At 33.4% G+C, this 25,874-nt stretch overlaps 1 protein-coding gene across 14 annotated transcripts in view; it reads left to right on the top strand.

Annotated features, from left to right (window-relative positions):
- The window catches only part of Cdc42bpa (CDC42 binding protein kinase alpha), a 297,181-nt gene that overhangs the window by 230,198 nt on the left and 41,109 nt on the right, over positions 1-25,874 (top strand). For 6 of the 14 annotated variants that reach the window (XM_058571914.1, XM_058571912.1, XM_058571902.1 and 3 more), the window contains 2 exons: positions 8,599-8,637; positions 20,806-20,889. In XM_058571914.1, coding sequence (XP_058427897.1) covers positions 8,599-8,637; positions 20,806-20,889 — 123 coding nt within the window. Of the gene's footprint in view, positions 1-8,598; positions 8,638-16,716; positions 16,825-20,805; positions 20,890-25,874 lie in introns of all 14 variants that reach the window. The other 8 variants (XM_046419709.2, XM_058571920.1, XM_046419699.2 and 5 more) reach the window with 3 other exon arrangements.

Genomic DNA, 25,874 nt, shown 5'->3' with positions numbered 1-25,874 from the left:
GAGGGTCTCCTTCCTTCTTCCATGCAATTCCCCTTCTCCCTCCTTTTCCCTCCCACCTCTCTTCCCTATTTAGTGGTAATCTTCTCATGCTCTTCCTCCCTACCCCATTTTGAATCACGCCCCCCTTTATATCAGAGAAGACATTCGGCCTTTGTTTTTTAGGGATTGGCTAACTTCACTTAGCATAATCTGCTCTAATGCCATCCATTTCTCTGCAAATGCCATGGTCTTGTTATTGTTTAGTGCTGAGTAATATTCCATTGTGTATAAATGCCACATTTTTTTAATCCATTCATCCATTGAAGGACATCTAGGTTGGTTCCACAGTCTAGCTATTGTGAAATGTGCTGCTATAAACATTGATGTGGCTGTGTCCCTATAGTATGCTGTTTTTAGGTCTTTTGGGTGTAGTCCAAGAAGGGGAATAATTGGGTCAAATGGTGGTTCCATTCCAAGCTTTCCAAGAAATCTCCATACTGCTTTCCAAATTGGCTACACCAATTTGCAGTCCCACCAGCAATGTATGAGTGTACCTTTTTCCCCGCATCCTCGCCAGCACTTGTTGTTGTTTGACTTCATAATGGCTGCCATGTAAGCTTGGTTTTAACATACAAAATCTTACTCAAGTAGGGGCTACCGCACGTCCCTATAATCCCAGTTACTTGAGAGATTGAGGCAGGAGGAATGCAGGCTAGAGGCCAGCTGGGGCAACATAGTGAGACCCCATCTCAAGGGGGAAAAAATTACTAAAAAATGTCCCAAAAGATTTAATTTCAGTCAGGGTATCTCTTGCCCTTCATTCATGCATCTTTTGATTTTTCTCTTATTCTCTCCCTCGGCTTCTTTTTACATTTTCTCATAACTGGTCACAGGGGTTTGAGACTTGGCAGCATAATTTTAGTTACATCTGGGACAGATTGATCGTACATGTGAATTAGAAGAACACTTTTTTAAATTTTTTTTTTAAATTTTTGATTTGTATATATGACAACAGAATGCATTACAATTCATATTACACATATAGAGCACAGTTTTTCATATCTCTGGTTGTACACAAAGTAGAGTCCCATCCCTCATGTCTTTTTATATGTACTTAGAGTATTGATGGCCATCGCATTCCATCATCTTTCTTACCCCTATGTTCCCTTCCTTCCCCTCCCTCCCTTTTTCCCCTTTGCCTTATCTAGAGTTCATTTAATCCTCCCATCAATTCCCCCTCCCAAAGCATATTTTGGATCAGCATCTTTAAATCAGAGAAATCATTTGGCATTTGGTTTTTTGGTATTGGCTAATTTCACTTAGCATTATATTCTCCAGCTTCTTCCATTTACCTGCAAATGCCATCATTTTATTCTCTTTTAATGCTGAATAATATTTCATTGTGTATATATACCACAGTTTCTTTATCCATTCATCTATTGAAGGGCATCTAGGTTGTTAGCTATTGTGAATTGTGTTACAATAAACATCGATTGGCTGTGTCCTTATAGTATGCTGTTTTTAAGTCCTTTGATATAGATTGAGGAGTGGGATAGCTGGGTCAAATGGTGGTTCCATTCCCAGTTTTCAAAGGATTCTCCATTCTGCTTTCCATATTGGCTGCACCAGTTTGCAGTCCCACCAGCAATGTATATTGAGTGTGCCTTTTTTCCCCGCATCCTCACCAACATTTATTGTTGTTTGTATTCTTTTTTTTTTTTTTAAATATTTATTTATTTATTTTTCGATGGACACAACATCTTTGTTTTGTATGTGGTGCTGAGGATCAAACCTGGGCCGCACGCATGCCAGGCAAGCACGCTACCACTTGAGCCACATCCCCAGCCCCTGTTTGTATTCTTAATAGCTGCCATTCTGACTGGAGTGAGATGAAATCTTAAGAGTAGTTTTGATTTGCATTTCTCTGATTGCTAAAGGTGTTGAACATTTTTTCATATATTTGTTGATCGATTGTATATCCTCTTCTGAGAAGTGTCTGTTCAGTTCCTTGGCCCATTTATTGATTAGGTTATTTGTTTTTTTTTATGTTAAGATTTTTTTAAATTTTATTAGTTATTTATGGACCTTTATTTATTGATTTGTTTATATGTGGTGCTGAGAATTGAACCCAGTGCCTCACACATGCTAGGCAAGTGCTCTACCACTGAGCCACAACCCCAACCCCTGGTGTTAAGATTTTTGAGTTCTTTATATATTCTAGAGATCAGTGCTCTATGATTGTATACCTAGAAAACCCAAAAAAATTCCACCAGAAAAGTTCTAGAACTAGCAAATGAATTCAGCAAAGTAGCAGGATACAAATCAACACCCATAAACCAAAGGCATTTGTTTATATCAGTGACATAACATCTGAAAGGGAAACAAGGAAAACTACCTCATTTACAATAGCATCAAAAAAATAAAATAAAATATTTGGGGGCTGGGGATGTGGCTCAAGCGGTAGCACGCTCGCCTGGCATGCGTGCGGCCCGGGTTCGATCCTCAGCACCACATACAAACAAAGATGTTGTGTCCGCCGAAAACTAAAAAAAATAAATAAATATTAAAAATAAATAAATAAATAAAATATTTGGGAATCAGCTTAACAAAAGAGGTGAAAAACCTCTACAATACAAACTACAGAACACTAAAGAAAGAAATTAAAGAAGACCTTAGAAGATGGAAAGATCTGCCTTGTTCTTGGATAAGCAGAATTAATATTGTCAAAATGACCATAGTACCAAAAGCACTATTCAGATTTAATACAATTCCTATCAAAATCCCAGTGACATTCCTCATAGAAATAGAAAAGCAGTCATGAAATTTACCTGGAAAAATAAGAGACCCAGAATAACTAAAGCAATCCTAAGCAAGAAGAATGAAGCAGGGGGCTGGGATTGTGGCTCAGTGGTAGAGTGCTTTCCTAGCATGCATGAGGCATTGGGTTTGATCCTCAGCACCACATAAATGTAAAATAAAGATATTGTGTCCACCTAAAACTAAAAAATAAATATTTTTTGAAAAAGTGAAGCAGGTGGCATTACTATACCAGACCTTAAACTATACTACAGAGCAGTAGTAACAAAAACAGCATGCTGTTGGCACCAAAATAGACTTGTAGACCAATGGTTCAGAATAGAGGACACAGAGACTAACCCACATAATTACAGTTATCTCATATTTGACAGAGGCACTAAAAACGTACATTGAAGAAAATATAGCCTCTTCAACAAATGGTGTTGGGAAAATTGGAAATCCATATGCAACAAAATGAAATTAAGCCCCTATCTCTCACCATGCACAAAATTCAAGCCAAAGGACCAAAGACCTAGGAATTAAACCAGAGATAAAATCATGTGAGATTAGGCCCCAACTTCCTCAAGACTCCTATAGCATAAGAATTAATATCAAGAATCAATAAATGGGATGGATTCAAACTAAAAAGCTTCTTCTCAGCAAAAGAAACAATCAGTGAGGTGAATAGAGAGCCTACTAATTGGGAACAAATTCTTACCACATGCACATCAGACAGAAGAACACATTTTCAAAACATTTATTGTAAAGTTTTCTTTAAACCTATGACAGAAAATAGGGCTGGCTACTCCTAAGAGATTAAAGCATTCCTAAAATTTTCTCCTTCACTTCTTATTTTAACTTTGATCCACATATTCAGTATAATTCAACTGAGAGTTCTCATATTTCAGAAGATTATCATTTGTGGTCCTCCCCAAGTTTAGGCAATACTGGTTGGGCATCTCTTGTCCGCCATATGCAGGACCAGAAGTATTTCAGATTTTAGAGTTTTTTGGGTTTGAAATGTTCACATAGACCTTTCCAACTGAACATTATTAATCTAAAAATCCCAAATCCTCCAATATTAAAAAAAGTTTCAGATTTCAGATTTTCTGATTAGGGATGCTTAATCTATGTGTTGTATTTAATTGTACATATTTTATATTTTTGTTATATATCATGTAATATATTTAGCCAATCTAAAGGGGACAAATACCATGACTACATAGTCTACCTCTTATTTCTTTGGTATTTATTAAATAAAACCTCAGGGATTCATTCATTAACTGAACCTTTAAAACTATCAACTAAATTTCGTGTTCCTAAGATTGATTTTTTGTTTTGGTTTTTGCTTGTACATTTACCTGTATATTCAGCCTTAAAGTTCTTGTGGGTTTTTCACAGACAAAGATATATGCAATTGCATAATTAAGTCAAGATGCTGACTTGCAGCATTTGCCATGAACCAAATTTTAGCAGTAGTGTTTAGATAAAACCATGGTCTTGGAGGGTATATGTGGGGTTCTGGGTGTTTTCTTATAATTGTATTTTAGGGAAAACCCTTCTTGTGTGGTAAGAAATTATTACTGTTGTGATTAGTATCATTATTAGCTTTACACAATGCCAGTTTAGAAAATATATTGTCGTTCTTACTCAAAAGATAATTTTGAGAGACATTTTTACTTGTTTTTAGTATAATATTTACTTTGAGATATTCATACTCTTTTCATGATTTTATTCTAAGACACTGGGACATAGGGCCAAAAGATAAAGGTTTCTTTATTAAAATTTTGACACTTTTTACATGTGTAGTAGAATTCCCTGCACAATAATACATACAAAGATTGATCAGATGTAGAAGTAAACCTCCAAATGCGTATTTTATTATTAGAAAAAAAAATTATATAGTGATAAACTGTTTTAGTCAGATTTTGTTGTTCCTGTGACCAAATACCCAATAAGAACAGTTTTAAGAGGGAAAAGTTTATTTTGGATATCATGATTTCAGAAGTCTCAGTGCACAGATGGTCAATACATCCCTAGGAACTCAAGGGGAGTCAGAACATCATGGTGAAGGAAATCAACTGGGAACATGGCACCAGGAAGCAGAGGGGGTGGGGCGCGTAGGGAAGGAGAGAGAAAGAGAAAGACACCGACAAACACTCCACTCATCAGGGTTAAAACATACATCCCAAAGGCCTACCACCCCCCCCCCCCAGTGACCCACCTTCTCCAGCCACATACCCTACCTGCCTTCAGTTAACACTCAGTTAATTCCTATCAGGGAATTAATTCACTGATTGGTTAAGGTTCTCATAATCCAGTCATTTCACCAAACTTTCTTGCATTGTCTCACACATGAGCTTTTGGAGGACACCTACTATCTAAACCATATTATGGACTATACAATGTAGAAAGCAGTAAATGTCATGAGAAATACCTTGATTAAGCCTTACGATGTTCAGAAGAATTCATTATTTCATGAAAATTTTTAAATTTATAGGATTTATGCCAAACAGAATAATTATATTTCCTGTCCTTAAGAATCGTCTGACCGTCTGATGGAAAAGACAAATAAGTAGGTAATTACAATATGAGGTAGGAAGTAAAAGGATGAAGCAGGTATAGATGAGAAATGAGTTTGAAGATATAAAAAACAGCCAGAATCAGTATGACTATTCTGAATCATGGAGTTTAGGTTCAATTAGTCTTATCTGTAATAATAATTAAAATATTTAAAAGAGTTTTGGAAAGGTGGCAGCTTCATTTTGGACAAGTTAAGTTATAGCAGCCTAGCTTGGGGCAGTGGTATGTGCCTATAGACTCAGCTTTGGCTTTGGAAGATCACTTGAGCCCAGGAGTTTGAGACCAGCCTGTGCAACATACGGAGACCTATTTAAAAAAAATTTTTAATAATTAAAGAATTTTTAAAAGATACACAAAAGGAGAGGGAGAGAAATGACTAGAGAAAATATCCTGTAAAAAAACTGAGGGAGTGGAAGTACTCTCAGCAAGCATCCCGTGTAGCAGAGGTGGCTGGTTAGATCAGACAAATTGGGTACCAGTGCCCTGATATTGGAGTGGTCAAAGCAGAAGCCAGATTGTCTAGGGTTAAGAAGTGATGTGAGAGTTTAGAAGTGCAGAACATGATTTTCTACCACTTGGGGGAAAGTTTGAATCTCACTGAGAAGGTTTGAATTCTAGATTTACCACTTAACCAGTGTTAAGACCTTAGGCATGTTAATCTGTTATCTTCATCTTTAAAATGAGGATCATAATGCCTGCCTTATTAAGTTTTCTGTGAGAATTAAAGGAGTCTATATAGGGAGAACATTTCAGAAAGTACTATTCATACTCTGCACATGAGCTTGGATTGTGGCTCAGTGGTATAGTGAGGCACATGTGAGGCACTGGGTTTGATCCTCAGCAATACATTAAAAAAATAAATAAAGGTATTGTGTCCACCTATAATTTTTTAAAATTTAGAAAATATATGGTTTGCACATGATTAAAAAAAGGAAAAAAAAAACTTTCATACAGGTCTTCTAATCCTGGTTTGCTATTAACTCTTTGGAATATAATATCCATCCCAGTCTCTTACGAGAAAAAATAGCTGCTATTTTAACCCAGCTGCCAGAGTTTCTGTTACAAAACTGGTAATATTGAGTAATGTTTCTTGTGCTTGAACTTTTACTTTTCTCATAAATCCGTAACTCCTGTAGACCGTATCTATAAATTTCTTCCTTTAGGTCCTTATAGAAATACTTAACATTCATCCTCTAGATTCCCATACAAACCTTGCATTTATCTCTGTTATATCATCTGTTACATTGTTACTGGGATGATGTCTTTTGTACCAATGTGTGAATTAGTGTAAGATATTTATTTTCAATTGTTTATAAAAGTTTGCATAGTACTGTAGTTTTTACCCCATGTTAGCATCGCTTCATGCTTAAAAAGACTATGAAAGTTACTTAAGGAAGTCTCCTGAAATATTTATACAAATGCCTGGGTAGGATATTTAGATTATATAAGATCCTGGCTTCAAATCACTCAGCACAGTGAATTTCACATTCTTTTTTTTTCTCCTTGTTTAGCCCACATAGTTACTTGAGAAGCTTATGAAATACTTAGACTCCTCAACCCATGCTCTCTGATTTTGAAAATTCTACATCATCACCTTCATTTTCATTAACATCTAAGCTCATTCTTAAATGCTGTAGATTTATATATAATACATTTGAATGACTCCTATTGTGAAAATTTTATCCTCAATCTTATGCCATTACCATTCTTCTCAGATGGTCTGGTTTAAAAAAAAATTCTCCAAATTTTCCTATGAACATTAAATTGTTTTGTACTTATATTTTATTTATTTATCTATCTATTTATTTATTATTGATTTATTTTTAGTTATACATGGTAGTAGAATCTATTTTGATTTATTTACTTCCCTTAATTAAATGGATATAATTTTGACTGTAAAACCACAGATAAAGAAAAATAATCTTGAAATCACATGTAACTAACAATGTACCATCAAGAAATATGAATTAAAAACATATAATGAGGGGCTGGGATTGTGGCTCAGCAGTAGAGCACTCGCCTAGCATGGGCGGGACCCGGGTTTGATCCTCAGCACCACATAAAAAAATAAATAAATAAAGGCATTGTGTTGTGTCCATCTACACCTAAAAAATCAATATTAAAAAAAAAAAACATGTAATGAGTAGGATCTGTGTACTATTCTTTATTTTTAAAATCCATTTTATTCACAATGTAACATGTCATTGTGGTAAATTATCTAAAATCATCCTGTGTCATCACATGATTTACGAATTATAGCAGAGGGCTGGAGATATACAGCTTAGTTGTTGGAGTGCTGTCCTTGCATGCACAAGGCCCTGAGTTCAATCCCCAGCACCACACATACAAAAAAAAGTTCACCTAAGAATCATTGCATAGTTCTATTAGTCATGAATAATTTAAAGAGATTTGTAATTTCCAGTCACTGATTATTTAGATTTTTAATGTTTTGCTTCTATAAACATAATAAAAATTCTTATAAACCTAAAAAAAGTATGCATAGTACCTGATACTTAGTAAACATTCAGTAAATGTTAAGTTGCATTGAAAATAGGAAAATGCATAATTAGATATGACACATATTTGTGCAGCTCTACTGTGTGTTCATCACAAAGTTTCAAAAGTTGAAAAATATTTTGAGATAATTATTACTTTTTGCTGATTACTTAACTCTTTAATGTCAGAAAGGTGAAGGCTACCCTTTGACTTAGCTTACTCTAGTCAGGATGGACAGTATTGTTAAAGTGACAGGTTTGTTTTAATCCATTATCAATATTAACATTCCCAATTTGGCTATTATCATTTTCAGAATCATCTTTGAAAAAGAGTAAGAACTTGGTAGGTAAATGTGTAAGGCAAGACTAGTTAATTAAATATTTTATTAAGTGGTTGCCAGGAAAAAAAAATCACAATTATTTAGGTCCTTTTTTATTGTCATCTGTTTCAATTTACTGCTACCAGTCTTTTGGAAAATAAATTGTCCATCACTTCAGATGGAGTGTTATTTTGTGGTTCACTGTTTTGTGCATGGGCCAGTGAAAATTTTATACCTGGTCTGGGCAACTGGTTCTTTACTGTCTCACTCTCTAGTTTTTCCTGAAAACACATAAACTTTCAATCTATCAAAAAAAAGTGGCTTTGTATGTGTGTTTACATACTGGTGTGTTAATATAGTAGGCATTGGGAGTCTTCTCTGTGTAAATATTTGTAACATGCAGTGTTCTCCTTTCTCTGTTGAAGCACTCTCCATCCTGTACTCCAGCTAGCAAAGGCAGACGTGTAAGAGACTATTGCACTTTGTGTACCCATCCTGATGCCTTCTACCTCTGTCTCTTAGCCTTTTGCCTGTGATTGCAGAAGCTGTGAACATTTGTGTGATATATTAGTACATTGATTTTGCATGCTTTTGCTGCTGCTCCTGCTTCTGCTATTGCTACTCTGCTTTCCTATATTTTCGCGGCTTTTTGTTTGTTTGTTTTTCCTGTTTTGGCTTTGGCCGCAAAGCTTTAAGAATGTTCATATAAATTTCTGTAACCAAAACACTAAAATAATCAGATATCATTTTTGTTTTGATGGGGGGAGGGCAAAAAAGTGATCCTAAAGAATACTTTCTAAATTAAATACAAAAAAATGAGTTTCTAAATAAGAATCTGATATAATCAGTGATGTAGAGATTTAGATTTCTATTACATAGGAAAAAACAATTAATTTGTATTATACAAAATTTATAAAAAGGATTTTGAACAAACTATAGATCTTATTGGCTATGGTTTTATGTAAATCACTTTTAAAGAAATCCTGAAGTTTTTTTTTTTAGTGTAGTTCAAAGGAATCCTCTTAAATATACATACAGATCTGAGGGAATAATGTTACTAATAAATTTTTTATATTCTAACATAATTCCAAGATTTTAAAACTATCTGATCATACTTCCTATACGTATTATTAATAAACAATAAACATCGTTTATGTTAATGCTAGCTCCCATGTTTCTCAAATACTTTCTATATGTATTATTAATAAGTGATAAATATCTTCCTATGTTAATGCTAGCTCCATGTTTCTCAACCTGAAGTGGTTCCTCTACTACCCCATCCTGCAATATTCTGATGTGCCCATACTGGGGGATCTATATGTAGAAAGGTCTCAAAAGTTTTCTAAACCAGTCTCTATCCCAGCACCAGTCTCACACACATACATACTTCTCAACCTGAAGCAATAGGCTAGTTGATACATTTTTTCAGATTTTCATATACTGTGTAAAATAGTAACATTTGAAAGGAAAGTCAGAAGTGATTTTTACCTGTCAGGTTCATGATTATTGGGATTGATCAACAGTTTAGTAGATAGAGTATTTGGATTTGGGAAGTTCTAGATCAGTTAATTCTCTGATTTATGGAGGAGATGGGAAGTAGTAGGGTGGCTCATTGCTTCCTGTGTCCATTCTGATGTGATAGAAGGTTGGTTGTCAAATAAAGCATGAATAGCTCTAGTATCACAGTACTATCAGAGTATTGTTTAATAATAAGCAGTTTAAAAATCATTCTGTGTTAGTAGAAAACTTTGAGTTCCACTGACATTAATTATTGGTCTGAGAAAAGATTGCTGGTTCAACAGATTTCTTTATTAATTTTGGGGATTTGTAGAGAGTTAAAACAATTAGATATTTGGATTTATCAAATTAATCTGGGCACATGTTAACTTACTTAATATAGCCTCTAGAAGGAAAGACTAAAATGTTGTGTGCCTAATTGTATTAGGTTTAAATCATCAACCTGTGAATTGATTAAGTTTATAATTGCTTCTTTTTCCATAAGATTATAATATAGAAAAGTTGTTTTTCTAATTAATATGGCTTAGTTAATCTCACTTTGCCATGCAGACTTTAGAGGCCTTGACCATCTAAAACATTTCTCTAAATCATGAAATATGGAAAATTTTTTGAGGGAAATACCTATTAGAAGGTCTCTTTGTCTTTTATCTTTATTGTCTTTGTCTTTATTACATAGAATATGAATAAGCCATAGTGAACCAAAATTTACAGACATAAAATAACACACAGCTTTTTTAAAACTGAAGATAGGCTTGATTATCTGCTTTCTCAGTAATTTTTCCTGGCTTAACTATCTGACCAATAAAAATGCAACCAGTGAATATTGTAGTGTCTCTGAAGGAGATGATTGAAGAAGTATGAATTATTCAGTAATTAAATAGAAACTTCTCAATGGTTATTTTAGTCAGCTTTTTTGCTACTGTGACCAAAAGACCTGAAAGAACAATTTTGTTGTTGTTGCCCTATTTGTATTTTATTTAAAGAGAGGGTCTCACTGAGTTGCTTAGCTCCTTGCCATTGCTGAGGTTGGCTTTGAACTCGTGATCCTCCTCGTCTTAACCTCTGGAGCCACTGGAATTACAGGCATGTACCACTAAGCCCAGCCTGAAAAAAACAATTTTAAAAGAAGAAAAGCTATTTGGTGCTCACAGTTTCAGAGGTCTCAGTCCATAGATGACCAACTCCATTCTTTAGGGCCTGAAGTATGGCAGGACATCTTGGCTGAAGAGTGTGGTGGAGGAAAGTGGCTAAGGACACGGCCTTCAGGAAGCAGAGAAAGAATCCTCCTTACTAGGGACAAATTATGTACCCCAAAAGCACACCCCCAATGACCCATCTCCTCTGGCTATACCCTGAGTTAGACTATTGGAGGATTAATTCACTAATTAGGTTAAAGCTCTCATAAACCAATCATTTCATCTCTGAACTTTCTTGCATTATCTCACATATGAACTTTTGACAACATCTCACATCAGAACCGTAGCAGTGGTCCCTGGGACATACGGTATTATTCTAGTAGGACAAAATAGCTATTCCTAACAGTGAATTTCACATTATAGATCATGTTTTTAGATAAGTAAATGTGCAATGCTTTTATAAACTTTAAAATTCGCTGTAAAATGTGATAGAAATGATGACATTATTAAATAATAATTGCCGTATTCAAATTTTATGTGTTTAAGCCTCATTTTTAGTTTAAGTATTTTATAAATGATGTTATTTAATTAAGCATAGTATAATAAAAAATGTTATGAGTGGTTTACTCTGAATACAGATGGTTAATGAGAGTTTCATAGGGTTTCCATTAATAGTGAAAAATACTGATGTCTCATTTTAGAAAATAATATGCTCCACACCCTAAAGGAACAATCTGAAATGAAATGACAAACAAAACTTTGTTATACTTTCTTAGACATTTCTCCAGAATGGGTTCTCAAATCAATATACTGAAAAGAAAATTTTCCTTAAAGAGATACAAGTTACATTGTTTAGTAAGATTGCATAATCTTCAGTAATTTGTTGTTATGATTTGCTTTATATGGTAAAATATTTACTGTTTTCTGAGTGATACTGTATTTCTGTTACACTGTGGTTTTTATTGTCATAAGCTCAATTAACAGAAATAGTTATTTCACTGAAGATTTGAGATTTATAAATGTTCTGAATGTAAAACATTAGGCTAGCGGCTGGAGATACAGTTCAATTAGTAGAATTTTTGCATTGCATCCACAAGGCCCTTACAATCCCCAGCACCACACACACACACACACACACACAAGACTACTTGCTCCTTTGTCTTCTAAAATATTTCTAGCTAAAGGATAAATAAAATTTTAAAAATTGAATATTTTTCTGTTAACTTAGAATTTTATATTTACTAATACAAATGGCATGTTAAATGCAAGCTGTTGTTTACTAAGTTGATCATTTATAGTTCATATTATACTTTGGTATCTTTTACTTAAAATAAGGTCTCTTATTAGAATATTGCTACTTAAACAAATCTGTAATTATTAGGGAATAGAAAAGGCCCACTGATGCATACTCGAGATGAAATTTTTAGTTATTTTTATTATTTCTAGAAAAAAAGTAGTACATAATTTAAGAAATTCTTGAGATGTAAGTGATCTAAAAATCAGACATTTGCCTGACCCTGAAAGATTAAAAAAACCAACTTTCAATTTTACTGTACAGTATACTCTAAAACTACATTGTAAGGAAAGTCCTAATGGATTCAGGGAACATTATAGACTTTCAGTATGACAGTGCTGTGCATTGTGGACAATATTAATATTCAGCTTTTCTGCCTTTTTAAATTAATAACAGAGTTAAGTAAAAATAAAACTGGAGTATAGTAGATATCTGTAATGCTTATTCATCAAAGTAACTTATTAAAATGTATACTTAAGAAAAAAATTTGTTAACCAAAGAATAGGAAAAATTTATTTGTTCTACAGAAGAGTGTTTCTTAATTATTTTTTCTGAGTGGATTGCAACTTAGAAATATAGAGTGAATTGCTTATGCCATTTAGTTAAAATTTGTTTCCAGGGTCTTTGGAAAAAATCAAAGTATACTGTCCAATGAATATTAGCTATTTGTTGCTTTTTTGCTGTTTTTCCTTTTTATCATTTCTTTTTATAACTATAAATTCAGTTTCCAAATTAACATTTATCTCTTGCTTTGGTTGTATATTATATTTATTAAGTTTTGGTATATTAATAATTGCTTATACTTAGTACTATAATATTTTTCTTGATGCAAAGAGTTTAACTTCCATAGTTTAATAATGATGATTATGTTAGTTTTTAAAGTTTTAATGTTATCAATTGGTTGCTTTGCTGCTGTACTACATCTGAATCATTCCCAACTAATTATTAAAACTGATTTTAGGCTAGGTTGAATTCTAACATGTGATCATTGAATATCCTGAAAGTTTAATTGAATTGTCTTTTAATGTTTAGAATAAGCCATTGATTGCTATGCATGGTAAGCATTTGATTTTATTAATTAAAATAATAACATGTTGAAAACCATAGTCCTGTTTAAAACTTTGATGTGAAAATATTTGATATTGTATTTTTTCTTATTGGTATTATTAAAGCACATATGAGATTGTTTATACTGGCAGTAATTCAGAAATGAAATGAAATATTGCAATTCTAATGTCATTAGATACCCACTTCAACTATAGTCTTTAGAAAACCTAGAATATTTTTTAAAGTTTGATGGTCAAAATTTTTGTCTTTTTGCCATGATTTTACTCAGCTTTAGTAAACTTTGTTCCTTATATTTATGAGAAACACACATTTGAAAGTAAAGTGGTTATTTTTAAACTTTAACTCTGTATTCATTTTCAAAAGTCCAGAGTTCAGCTTCTTGATATGTTCTGTTAATGCCATCTCAAAATATTATTCCAATATATTTACTTATTTTTAAAAATTTTAAAAGAAAAATAACTTGATTTTTATTTAATCTGAAATTAATTTTTGCCTTAACAGCATGCAACTCTATAAAGCAAGTATCATAATTTCCATAATTTTATTTTATTACAATTGATATTGGTTATATTTTTAATTTAAATATTTCTGTTTCTGGATATAACCAGGTTTTACCTCAGTCAGCTAAGAAAATCTTTTTTTTTGCTTGGATTGTGGCTCAGTGGTAGAGCGCTCACCTAGCATGTATGAGGCACTGGGTTCCACCCTCAGCACCACATGAAAATAAATAAATAAATAAATAAATAAAGATGTTGCATTCATCTACAACTAAAAAATTTTTTAAAAAAAGAAAGTCATTTTTAAAATCTATTCTCCTTTATATTGCTTTATTTCATTTTTTATTAAGATGAATAAAAAGACTTTAACAAATGAGAGTAATTCTTCAGATGAACCAAAAGTGGTGTTTTAAAAGCCTCAGAAGTTTTAAGAGTAATGTGAGAGACTTAGTCGATAGTGGATTTTTTTCCCCTTTCTCTTGTATCTAGACTTAATCGATAGTGGATTTTTTTCCCCTTTCTCTAGTATCTATCCCACTGTCATAATGTCGCATTTTCATAGGGTCATAAAACATGCCGATAAATGTTTTAACAACTGTGGGGCAATGGTAACCCTGCTTTTGAGGGTTGCTAATTTTGTAATGTAAACCCCTTATTAGACTGCATACTGACAAAATGGCTTGAGGCAGCATATTTTGATTTCAGAGCAGGACAATATAAAACATTGTGCTCCACTTGTATGGGCATGTGTTTATATGGCTCAAAGAACAGGCCTGCTGTAAAATTTTAATTATTCCTAGTGGAAACAGCAAGTTCTTTTTCATGTTTAGAGTTTTTAAGTCATTGGACCCAGAGGTACAAACCCATTGTTACTGTGACAGACTGTGTCAGTCCGTCCTATCACAGCATTGCCTTTGGCCCAGGATTTAGAAACTCTATAATAAAGTTTTCTTTAAATGTTCCCTTTTTTACACATAAAAAACCTTTTACTTGAACACTTCTTTGAAATGTTATGAGATAATTATTTGAGTTACTTTTAAGTTCTTAGAAGTATAAAATGTGTCAGTACTCCTTTGCTTATTCCCTTGTAACTGAACTTCCCCTCTCCCTGTGCACACTTATTCATCTTACAATTTTTATCATCTTATATAAACAAAAAGGAGGAGATTTTTAGAAAGTGAAAGACATTTCTGCCTTATTCCCAGCCTAGTATCATATTTTAGATTAATAACTTAAATAGATAATCATCTCCAGTGACTACCCCTGAATAAAACTATGAACTGGGCAAAAGTTGTCTTTAGTATCATTTTCTTCTTTTATAGTCTTTTTCCTGGCCAGAGGTCACTGTCAAGAAGGGAGATAATGTGACTTGGCCTCCATAATCATAAAGTTATTTTGAGTACCCTTGCCATAGAGATAACCCCTGATAGACTAAAAAGAATGCTAAATGTGGAGTTGAGAGACAGGATTCAGACTTGGCCCTTCAAATTCACAAAGCATATTAGTTGTAAGTAATAATCCATGTTACACAACAGCTGATATTTAGCTGGTAAGCTTCAGTTCAGTAGCTCCAGAATTTAAAATATTGAAATATTTTCCTAGCATTTGGTGATTAACTGCTGGTCCAAGTCCCCTCGATGCCCTCATGGAGACCCTTCTTCTCTCCCCACTTCTCCTTAATCTAAAAATTAAAGGTCTAAGTCCTGGTAGTGGTTACATTGACCAGCCACCAAAGCCTTGCCACCATAGTGCCTGCCTATACCCACCACCCTGGGAGGCTACACTTGGGGGTACCTGTAGAGGGACCCTCTAATGTTGCCAGCTTAGTAGTCTATTTCTCCCACACATCCATCATATTATAGAAATTCCCACTTTGAACAAAAGTTAACTGTTTTACATAAACAACACATCATAAATCCAGAAGAATATTCTACTTCAGTTGTACATGGGAAAATATCCTCAACTTGAGAAAATGATTTGTACATTTAGAGAACAAAGTCATGTGCCAGAATTCTGTGGAGCTGAAATCAAAGCTAAAAAGTTAATTTTGGGAAAACCTTTTCTCTCCCGAGTTTGTGTATTCTCAGTCATTGATGATTCAACCTAGAATTTTAAGAAGTTTTATTCACTTAGTTTCAAATTTAAGGGTCATTATTCTTTTAATCATCAAATAATTCTGTTTTGTCAAGACATAGTCTCATGACTGCGTCTAAATCATCCATCAGTGACAGTTATAAGAAGGGAAAATAATTTTATGTACTTAAAATACTTAGCCTCTGATGCTGTTTTTTTATTGATTTGTAACTTCTGATCATAGCATTGTTCTTTTTATACAATATATTTAAAACAAATTTCCTAACCTATTTTCCAAATTGTCTTTATTGCCTTTTATTTTAAAAACTCAATCCTAGTAATTTTGAAAATTGCCAAATGGACTAGATGCTCAATCATTGTGCTTTATAACATCTTTTAAATTTTAATTCAAAGCGTTTCAGTTTCTGAAAGTACTTGGCTTAAAGGGTATAAGTGAGTATAAGTGCTGGATTTCTGCTGCTGCAAAATTAAAAGGAATTGACTTAAGTGACAAGCACAAAGCTGATATTAGCTTCTTTTGCTTTCACTAATGTCTAATAAAAGAACAAATTTAATTTTTATCAAGGACAAAATTATGTCTGATCTGCAACATTTACTTCACATGTATGATTTGCTTTGTGAAATAAAAAGTTCTATAAGGAATACAAATATTGATTATGCAGTAGACATCAGTGCTCAGAGTAAGAGATGAGCAATGAAGGTTATCACCATGCCTTTGGTTAATTTCTGTTATCTTAACCCTTGATTATATTAAAGCTAGTGGTTATGCTTTTGTGTAATGAAATATCACATCCCTAACATGAATATTCAAACTGAAGTTATTGTCCTCCGTTTTCAAGAAATGTCATAATCATGCCTTATAGGAATTTTCTAAGAGCTACACAATATTTAAAAGTGATTTCTTGGGTTTTTGTTTTTCCTGACTTATTTTCCTAGACTGATCCCATTGAAAACACTTATGTATGGAACCTGAGCATCAAGTATGTAAACATCCAGTCAAGGTCCACATCTCCTTCCATATCTAGTGAAGCTGAGCCAGTTAAGGTGCTTCATTGGAGCAACCTTGCTCCCCTTTTCTTACACTTGTGTCAGAAAAGGGAATTGGAGGGGGAAAAAAAGTGAAATCTATCTTCTGTTAATCAAATAGATTTTGTAATAAGTTAGAGGTCATTACTTTTTTAATTTTTTTTTTTTTAGTTGTAGATGAACACGATACCTTTATTTTGTTTTATTTTTATGTGGTGTTGGAATCCAGCCCTGTGCCTCATGCATGCTCAGCAGGCGCTCTACCACGGAGCCATAACCCCGGCCCTAGAGGTCATTACTTTTAAATGATAATGTAGCTAGGAATAGAAAATGAATTAGAAAATTGTTCCCCTAAACTTACCTAAAATAGACAAAAATATAACTCTAATAGTAATCTCTCTACATGGTATAGAACTATGTGGAACACAGGATAGTTTTATGTAAAGGTTAGAATTAACAGATACAAATTCTGAAGGTATATGCAATGCAGGTGACATTCTCACATTTTAATTCTTATAATAAACTTAATAAACCATGATATAACTAATCTGTTACATCATAAGCACGGCTTAAAAATAAAATTGCCACTGCTGGCAGCTGAATATTTTATTCTGACTGCTGAATCCACCTCAGGTACTCACTTAACTAAACCGTGCCGTGCCCTTTAATAGTACCAAAAAATGTGTTGTTTTTACACTTCATGTCGAGCCATGGCTTTTAACAGCCAATTGGCTGGTTTTCTCACCAGAGACAATTTCCTGAACAGGTTAGAACAATATGTTGTGTCTCAGTTCATGCTACCTGCCTTGTGACACAGTCCTAGTTTTTCACTTAGCATCACAGTTCCTGCAGAGCTCATTTGCTTCCCTCTTTGTGATCAACAAAACTGTGTCTAGCTATCCACAGGAGCAGATGGTTCAGTGAAAGAAGTTGTCTTAAGTGTGAACTGTAGTCATGACTTGTTTCCCAACTATGATACAGTCCTCAGACTGGTTAATGAGACCCTCAGTATTTTTAGTTACAATTGTTTCAATATTTGGGGTTAATGGAATTTTATTTTAATGATAAAACCTTTCAGGCATACACAGAATAATATAATAAATACCTATCACCCACAGATTTAACAGATAAGAATATTTTATTTTACTTTTTCAGTTTTTTTTTTCCAAACAAAAAATATTCCAGAACCAGTTAATGTCTTCCCTTACACCATTCCTCTCTTTTTCCCAGACATATCTCAATATCTAGAATCTGGATGCATATCCCCTTCCTTGGTTTCACCTGTTTATTTCATTTGTATCCATAAACAATATATGGTAATGTTTGTCATGTATTTAAAATTTGCAGAAATGTTAACTGTGTCCTTCTGCATCTTTTTTCATTCATAAGTATGCATTGAGGTTTAATCATACAGATACATGTCCATTTAGTTCATTCATTATAACTGCGGCATAATGTTTCATTGTTTGAATCTGCCACAGCTATTTATCCATTCTTCTGTTGTTGGATATTTAAGTGGCTTCCAGTTTTTTATTACTATAATCAGCACTGAAGTGAACCTCTTAATATCTATCTACCTTTGCAAATGTGCAGTTTGTTTAGCATTTATACATAGAAGTGGAGTTACTGGGCTTTATGTATTTTTGGTTTTAACTAGATCTTACCAAACTGTTTTCCATAGTGGTTGAACCTGTTTTCATTCCTACCAGCAGTGTGTGAGAGTTCCCTGTTTGCCCACATCCTTGCCATAGCTTGGTACTATCAACTATTAACTTTTGTCAATCTAATAGGTATAAAGTAACATTTTTTGTTTTAACTTGTTTCTGTTTTCTAATATATCTTTTTAGAAAAGCATGTCTTTTTATATATGTTTGTTGGCTATGGATGATTTGCCTGTTAAAGTTTTTGTCCATTGTTCTACTGACTTACTTTTCCTCTTGTTTTATAAATGTCCTTTATATATTCTGGATACTAATTCTTTGCTGGCTATATGCATTGTAAATATTTTCTTCTGGTCTTGGTTTATTTTAAAATTTTATTTGTGGTATCTTCTGTCTTGCAGAAATTTTCATTTTAAAGTAGTCAGTTTTATCAGTCATTTCCTTTGTTACTTATGCTTTTTTATGCAGTTTTTTTAAAGCAGTTCTTTTGCAGTGCAGAGATTATGAAGATTTTCTTCCATATTTTCTTCTAGGAGTTTAAAACTTTGGCTTTTATGACCTTAATGAAACTGAAATATATTGTTATATATAATAGAAAGTGGGATTCTAATCTGTTTTTCCCATATCAACATCTGGCTCTTTTATATTTCCCCTCCTTTGATTTGTAAACCCAACACTACTTTGTGTGCATGGGTCCGTTGGAGTTCTCTTTCTCTTTCACTGCCCTTTTGCTTATTTCTGCACTGATACCAAATCATCTTATTTATTCTAGCCCTAAAATAATTCTTGATACCTGGTGTAGTGAGCCACCAAAAAAAAACTTGATTCTTTTTCATCTTGACCCTTTGGTTTTCCATATTACTTTTAGTATTAACTTGTCAAGTTCCACGTGGGGCTTTTGATTGGAATTGCATTGAACTTATAGATTTATTTGAAAAGAATTGACATCTTCATGATATTGGGCATTTCTGTCTATGAACATGATATGCATAGTTGTTGGTTATTCTTTTACATCCTTAAATAAGGTTGCATTACTTTCAGTGTACTCCATGTTATTAGATTTGTTCCTAGGTATCTTAAAATTTTATTACTCTGATGAGTGGGATCTTTTTAAATACTTTATTTTAAAAGTTAGGCATTGCTTATCTTTTTAAACTCTGTTGATCTTGTATCCAGCACCTTTGCTTGACTCTTTTTTAATTTACAAACATTTCTTGAACTTTCTATAGAATTCTAATGAAAGTTTTGTTTACTGTTAATTTTTTTCATTAACTTTTACATAGATTTTTCAGTGTTTACTTTCTTATCTTTTAAATTTATCCTCTCAAATGTTGAATTATAGATTGGGTTCAAGCTATTCAAAAGGAAATATAGTTCCAGTTAGAACTAAACTCACAGTTAAACAGAAGATCCTAAAAAACACACTGAATTCCATTTTAAGGCTATATTGAATGTCAAATAGTCTATTTTTGGAAGTTATATGTAATAAAGACAAAGAGAGACCATCAGTTTTTCTCCTAATATTTTTAAATATTAAAATTAGGATGTAAATTATTTTCTTACTTGCTTAATATTCTAAAAGGATGTTATTTCTCCTCTTTTTTTAATACTTTTCTAATTAAGTACTGTCTCTTTGTCATGTCCCCCACACCCAATAACATCCAATAAATCAATGATTTATTTCAAAGAAATAGCTTACAATAATACCTCATAAAACTGTTTGCCTACTAATAAAGATAATAGTTTGTAACTAAATTTGTCTTAAATTCAGAATTCCAGTAATTTTAAATAATTTAACTCTCTTATTTGGTAATTAATTTTTTACAAAATCCCACTAATCTCTACCTGTATATTCAAATCCACAGAGTTATTTGTATTCCACACATTTAATGTATGTTCTAAAAATGGAGGTCAAGTAGTAAAAAGGAATCTTCTAAATATTTTTATTATAAATAAAAATCAGATACTTTTTAGGATGAATATATCAAATTCATAGGAATGGAAAGTTAGTATCCTCATTTTTATATATAGGTTACATGCTCTGATTGTTTGATTTGGTTTGGTTTTCTTCCATGGATTTTCTTTTCCAAATTATTCATTTTAAAGTTTCCAGACTGAAATATTTTTTACTAATTGAACAAATTTCATTGTAGACATTGCAGACTAAAATTTAAATGATCAGTACTCTGAGAATTTCAACTTCGATGAGATTAACTAGTAGAACTCTTTGCCTAATTGATGTTTGTTCATTTCTATTTACTTTGGTTTCTTTCTAGTTATGTTTAAGATAAATGAAATGTTTCATGACATTTGTTTCCCTTTTTGCCTCTGGGTTCAGATTGCAGACAGTGCTCCACTTCCAGTTCACACACCAACCTTAAGGAAAAAGGGATGCCCTGGTTCAACTGGTTTTCCACCTAAGGTACTCTAGTTATAAACATAATTTGTTCAAAAAAAAAAAAAAAGGATAGTGGATTTCTTCTGCTTGTTTATATACTATGCTTTTAATTCTGATTTCTTCAAAGTTAAAAACATAAAAGCATGGAAGGAAAATAAAATCACTATGAATGGAAATAATCACTAATGAGAAAGGTAGGAAGCTTGTACAGTTTTTGGATTTTTTTTTCCTGTCCTAAATTCAGTGTTTTAAAGTCTAAGTAAGGTGTAATGCTTCTTCCAGAAACTACTCTGGATTGTTGCCTGAGGAAAACATTAAGTTGAGGTCTCCAATGCAAGGATCTGGAATTGGGGTTATTAAACAAAGCACTGAGAAAGAGAAATGTTTAGTGAAAAACTCAGTTGAATCTATCTTGCTTCCCCCCTCCCTTCATTCTAGTCAATTGACTATGACACGTGTATTATAGAGAATAGAACATAAAGATTTAGTTGCTTATCTCAGATTCCTACAAAGAAATTCTAGAAATTGGAAAACTGAAATGAATTACCTCTCAAAAACATAAACCTTGGATAATTCATAGAATGAGAGAAAGATAAGCAAATCTGAAAAAAGTATAAGTGGTATAAAAGAAAGACCATAAACTGAATAATCTATGCCCATCAAGAGAGTAAAAAACCCAAGAAAAAGCAAATGTACGTTCAAATCTTAGAGAAATTTACTATGGCCTCTAAAAGCAAAGAAACCAAAGGAAAAGCAGATGTACATTCAAAACAGTCCAAAAATAATGTAACTAGAAACACAGTGTGGAGTGAGCATGTATTGGTCTTGCCTGGAGAAAAAGTGTATAGATGATATTGTCTGGTGGTTAACATTTTAAATCCCTGGCCAGACTTCCTAAATTAGCAGTATAATCTCGAGCATGTTGTTTACCTTTCTGTGCTTTCATTTCCTCATTCCAAAAAAAGAGACAATACTAATACCCATTTAATTGAATAGTTTATGAGTTTTAGACAAATTTAATGTTTGTAAAGAACCTAGAATGATTATTGGCATAATATACATCGTAAGTATATTTATACTTGTAATGTCATATAAAATGTCAAATAAATAAATGTTGGTAACTCAGTAAGGAAATTAAGCATAAGTATGGATCTTCATAAGTGGAAGGGAATAAATAGGATATTAGTAAGTAAAAAGTATAAATTTTAAACCTTTGAAAGAAAATAGTCATTGAAAAAGAGTAAAGAAAGGAAAACATGATGACTTGGTACTCCTGCTGTGTAATAAATTGTCTGAAATCTTTTTTTTTTTTTTTTTTTGGTACAGGGGATCAAACTCAGGGGCACTCAAGCACTGAGTCACACTCCCCAGCCTTATTTTGTATTTTCTTTAGAGACAGGATCTCACTGAGTTGCTTAGCAGAACTTGCGATTCTCCTGCCACAGCCTCAGCCTCCCAAGCCACTGGGAATACAGGTGTGCCACACCACATCCAGCAAATTATCTGAAATCTTAATGTATTGAAACAACCCCTTTTTATGCTTACAAATTATTGGGCTATGAATTTTGGAATGATTCATCTGGGAAGCTCTTATTAGGAGCTTTCCATGTAGTTGTAGTTAAATAACAGCTGAGACTGCCATCATCTGAAGATTCAACTGAGCTGAATTGTTCACTTCCAGGGGTAGGCATTTGATGCTGGCTGTCATTCAACCGCTTACAGTCTTTCCAGCATGACAATGCTAGTCTTCCTACATGGCAGCTGCCTTTCCCCAGAATGAACATGCCAAAAGAACCAGGTATAAGCTGCATAGCTTAAAGTAAAGACATATGAAAGGTAGAAAAGGAAAGTAAAGGACACAGGTGTATACTACACATAAAACAAACAATTATAGATTAAGTTATTTTCCCATACACTCTAAAATGTAAATGAATAGGAACAAATCACCAGCATCTATAAGACCTTTGTGGTATTTAAAGTTATATTTGTGTAAATTGAGATAAAGCGAAGTGACTTATAATGACCCTTGGCTACAAAACTATCAAGGGAGCATTAAGTACTCCTGGAAAGATCTGAGGACAGTAGCAGAAACTGGAAAGGGACTTCTCAAGTGCCATTCCACAGTAAGCATAAGGAGATATAAGTAGAGGAAGATCTGGCAGTGCTAAAGTTAGGAGTTCTCAAAACTAACAAATTAGAAATGCCTTTCCAGATCAAAGTCCTGTCCTATGGAGAAATAGTTGGATGTAGATTCAAAATTGAATAGGACAGGGAAGAAAAGTGGGAGTCCAAATAGATAAGAAGAGGGATTAAAGATCTTAGAAAGTATGATATCATGTATATGTTTTTTTCATTTTATGAAAATAACAGAAAAGGAAATCTAGAGCTATGGAGCTACAAAAACTATCCTGGCCCACCATTTCCACATAAAAGGATAGGGAAAGTAAAAGGTAAAACTGATCAACTGAAAAGAGTTACAGTTAAATCTCACACAAAATGATTACATTTTAAAAAGAATAAGGTATAAAATATCTTAATAAAAAATAAAAGTCTGCCAATCAAAGAGTGTTTGTTTCAGGTTGGGGTTGTGGCTCAGTGGCAGAGCGCTTGCCTAGCATGTATGAGGCCCTGAGTTCAACCCTAGAAGCACCATATTAAAATAAATAAAATAAAGTATTCTGTCCATCTACAACCAACAAAAAGGTGGTTTGTCTCTACAAAACCAGTGAAAATTAGTGGATAGTGGGGTATGGAAGCATCCATCAGTGTTAAGATTTTGTGTTTAACCCCAGAACCAAAAAAGAGAAGAAAGGGGGAATTACAGTGAATATTTCAAAAGAAATTTATTTCTCAAATAATAGAAACTTAAATTTAAAAAATGAGAATTCTAAACCTTAAAAGCGAAGGTTGTTTGGAAAAAGGAAAATTTGAAAAAAGAAGATAAAGCATTTAGGAGAAAACTACAATTTAAAATACAATGTGATTTCAGGAATATAGGCTAGTGTACAAGGAATTCAAGAACAAATATACTAGCAGGTAATGCCTTGCAACAAATAGATAAAGAGGTGGATTTTTTAATTTAGCGAAGAAATGAGCAAAGAGGTTAAAAAAATTTAAGAAAAAGCAATAGAAATACTGGCAAAGAAGAGCCAGCATTTTTTATAATAGGAGTCCCAGAAAAAGAACATGAAGCAATGGAAAATACTAAAAAGTTAGTCAAGAAAATTTCCCCAAACAAAAGAAGACTTGCATCTCAAATACCGGGATGTGCAGCATAGCTGAGAAAATCAACCAAAATAACATATTCTAGTGAACTGTTACTGGTCTTTTTTAAAAAACAAATTTTTTTAGATATAGATGGACATAGTATCTTTATTTATTTTTATGTGGTGCTGAGGATTGAACCCAGGGCCTCATGCATGCTAGGCAGGCACTTTACCACTGAGCTACAGGCCCAGCCCCTGTTATTGGTCTTTAAAGAAATGCATTAGATATTCAGGCAAGAAGATTGGTCTCATCTGATGATGAGATTATCATCAGATTTTTTTTCAGTGGCTTCACTATGCTGGAAAACAATGGAATGATATATTTAATATACCCAAGGAAATTATGAGTCAGAGTTTTAAGAAGCTAAGTTGTTTTGTTGTGGTGGTTTTGTCTTTATTTTTATGACTGAGCTATTGCCCTAAGATTTGAAGGATACAAAAGCATCCTCCAAAATACAAAGCCGCAGAAAAATGTGTAAGAGTTCAAGAAATGGTTCCACAGTCTTTCTGAGGAATGTACTAAAAAACAAGTTTCAGATAATCAAAATAATAAGACACCAGGTAATTTGAGAGTCAGGAGGTGAAATAAGGGTCTAGAGTTAAATACAGAATGGTTCAAAAAGCTGGTCTTCGTGGTGCATGCCTTTAATCCCAGCTACTCAGGCTAAGGCAAGTAGGATCCACCAGTTCAAGGCTAGCCTCAGCAACTTAGTGAGACACTGTCTCAAAATAAAATATCAAAAGGGCTGGGGATATAGCTCAGTGGTGAAGCATCCCTGGGTTCAATTCCCACTACCACCACCCACCCCACCCCCCCCAAAAAAAAGAAAAGGAAAAATAGCTTTTACTTCAGAATGATTTAAAATCCACATGAAGCATTAAACTAGCTCTCAAAACATAACTATTCTACCCTGCCATATGTTAATTTTGTAGATCACTTAAACCAAAGAGACCACACAAACTCAGCAACATTGGATTTGGTGAAAGAGAAAAATATCAAATCACAAATAATGAGACTTTTAAATAAAAAGTCTACAAACAAAACGATAAGATTCCAAATGCCTTTCCCTTGCTTATCTCCCAAGATATTGGCAGTTGGGGTTATACCCCCTCTCCCCTCTCTCCTTGGAGGATACCAGTAGATTCTCTAAAGAAATAGGCCCAGAAAGTATCTATAGATAATGGCATTTGAGGGTCCTCCGTGAGATGGCAGATCGTCTCTAAACAAACACAAATAAGTGCATGCACACTCTCTCTCACATACACACACACATATACCCCTTTCTATATAGCTTTTTTTCTGTCTCTTAAAAATGTTCAGATTCTCAAGAATCAGCAAGCATTTTAGTAAATTCTCTAACAAAAGAAAAAGCAGAACAATGTTTTTGTATGTTTCTTGTTAGAGGAAAAAGAAGCTGTGAAGAAAGCAGAAGAAAACAAAAATAACGATCAGAGAACATGAGGTCTTTGGAAAATTAAAAATGTTAACCATTTTAAAAATTCAATAAATGAATTAGGAGATAAATTTTAGAAAATCTCTTAGAAAGTATTTTATCCAGGCACAGTGGCACGCACCTATAATCTCAGCATCTTGGGAGGCTGAGGCAGAAGTGTTGCAACTTCAAGCCCAGCCTGGACAACTTGGCAAGACCTTTTCTCAAAATGAAAAATATAAAGGACTGGGGATGTAGCTCAGTGGTAGAGCACCCCACCCTGGATTTAATCCCTAGTACCACCACAAAA

This window comes from Marmota monax, unplaced genomic scaffold (assembly GCF_021218885.2).
Source record: "Marmota monax isolate L192 unplaced genomic scaffold, Marmota_monax_Labrador192_F-V1.1 WCK01_AAM20220418_F8-fsc00153, whole genome shotgun sequence".
NCBI lineage: Eukaryota > Metazoa > Chordata > Mammalia > Rodentia > Sciuridae > Marmota > Marmota monax.
Note: the sequence above shows the minus strand (reverse complement) of the source record. Positions and strands in the feature narration are given on the sequence as shown.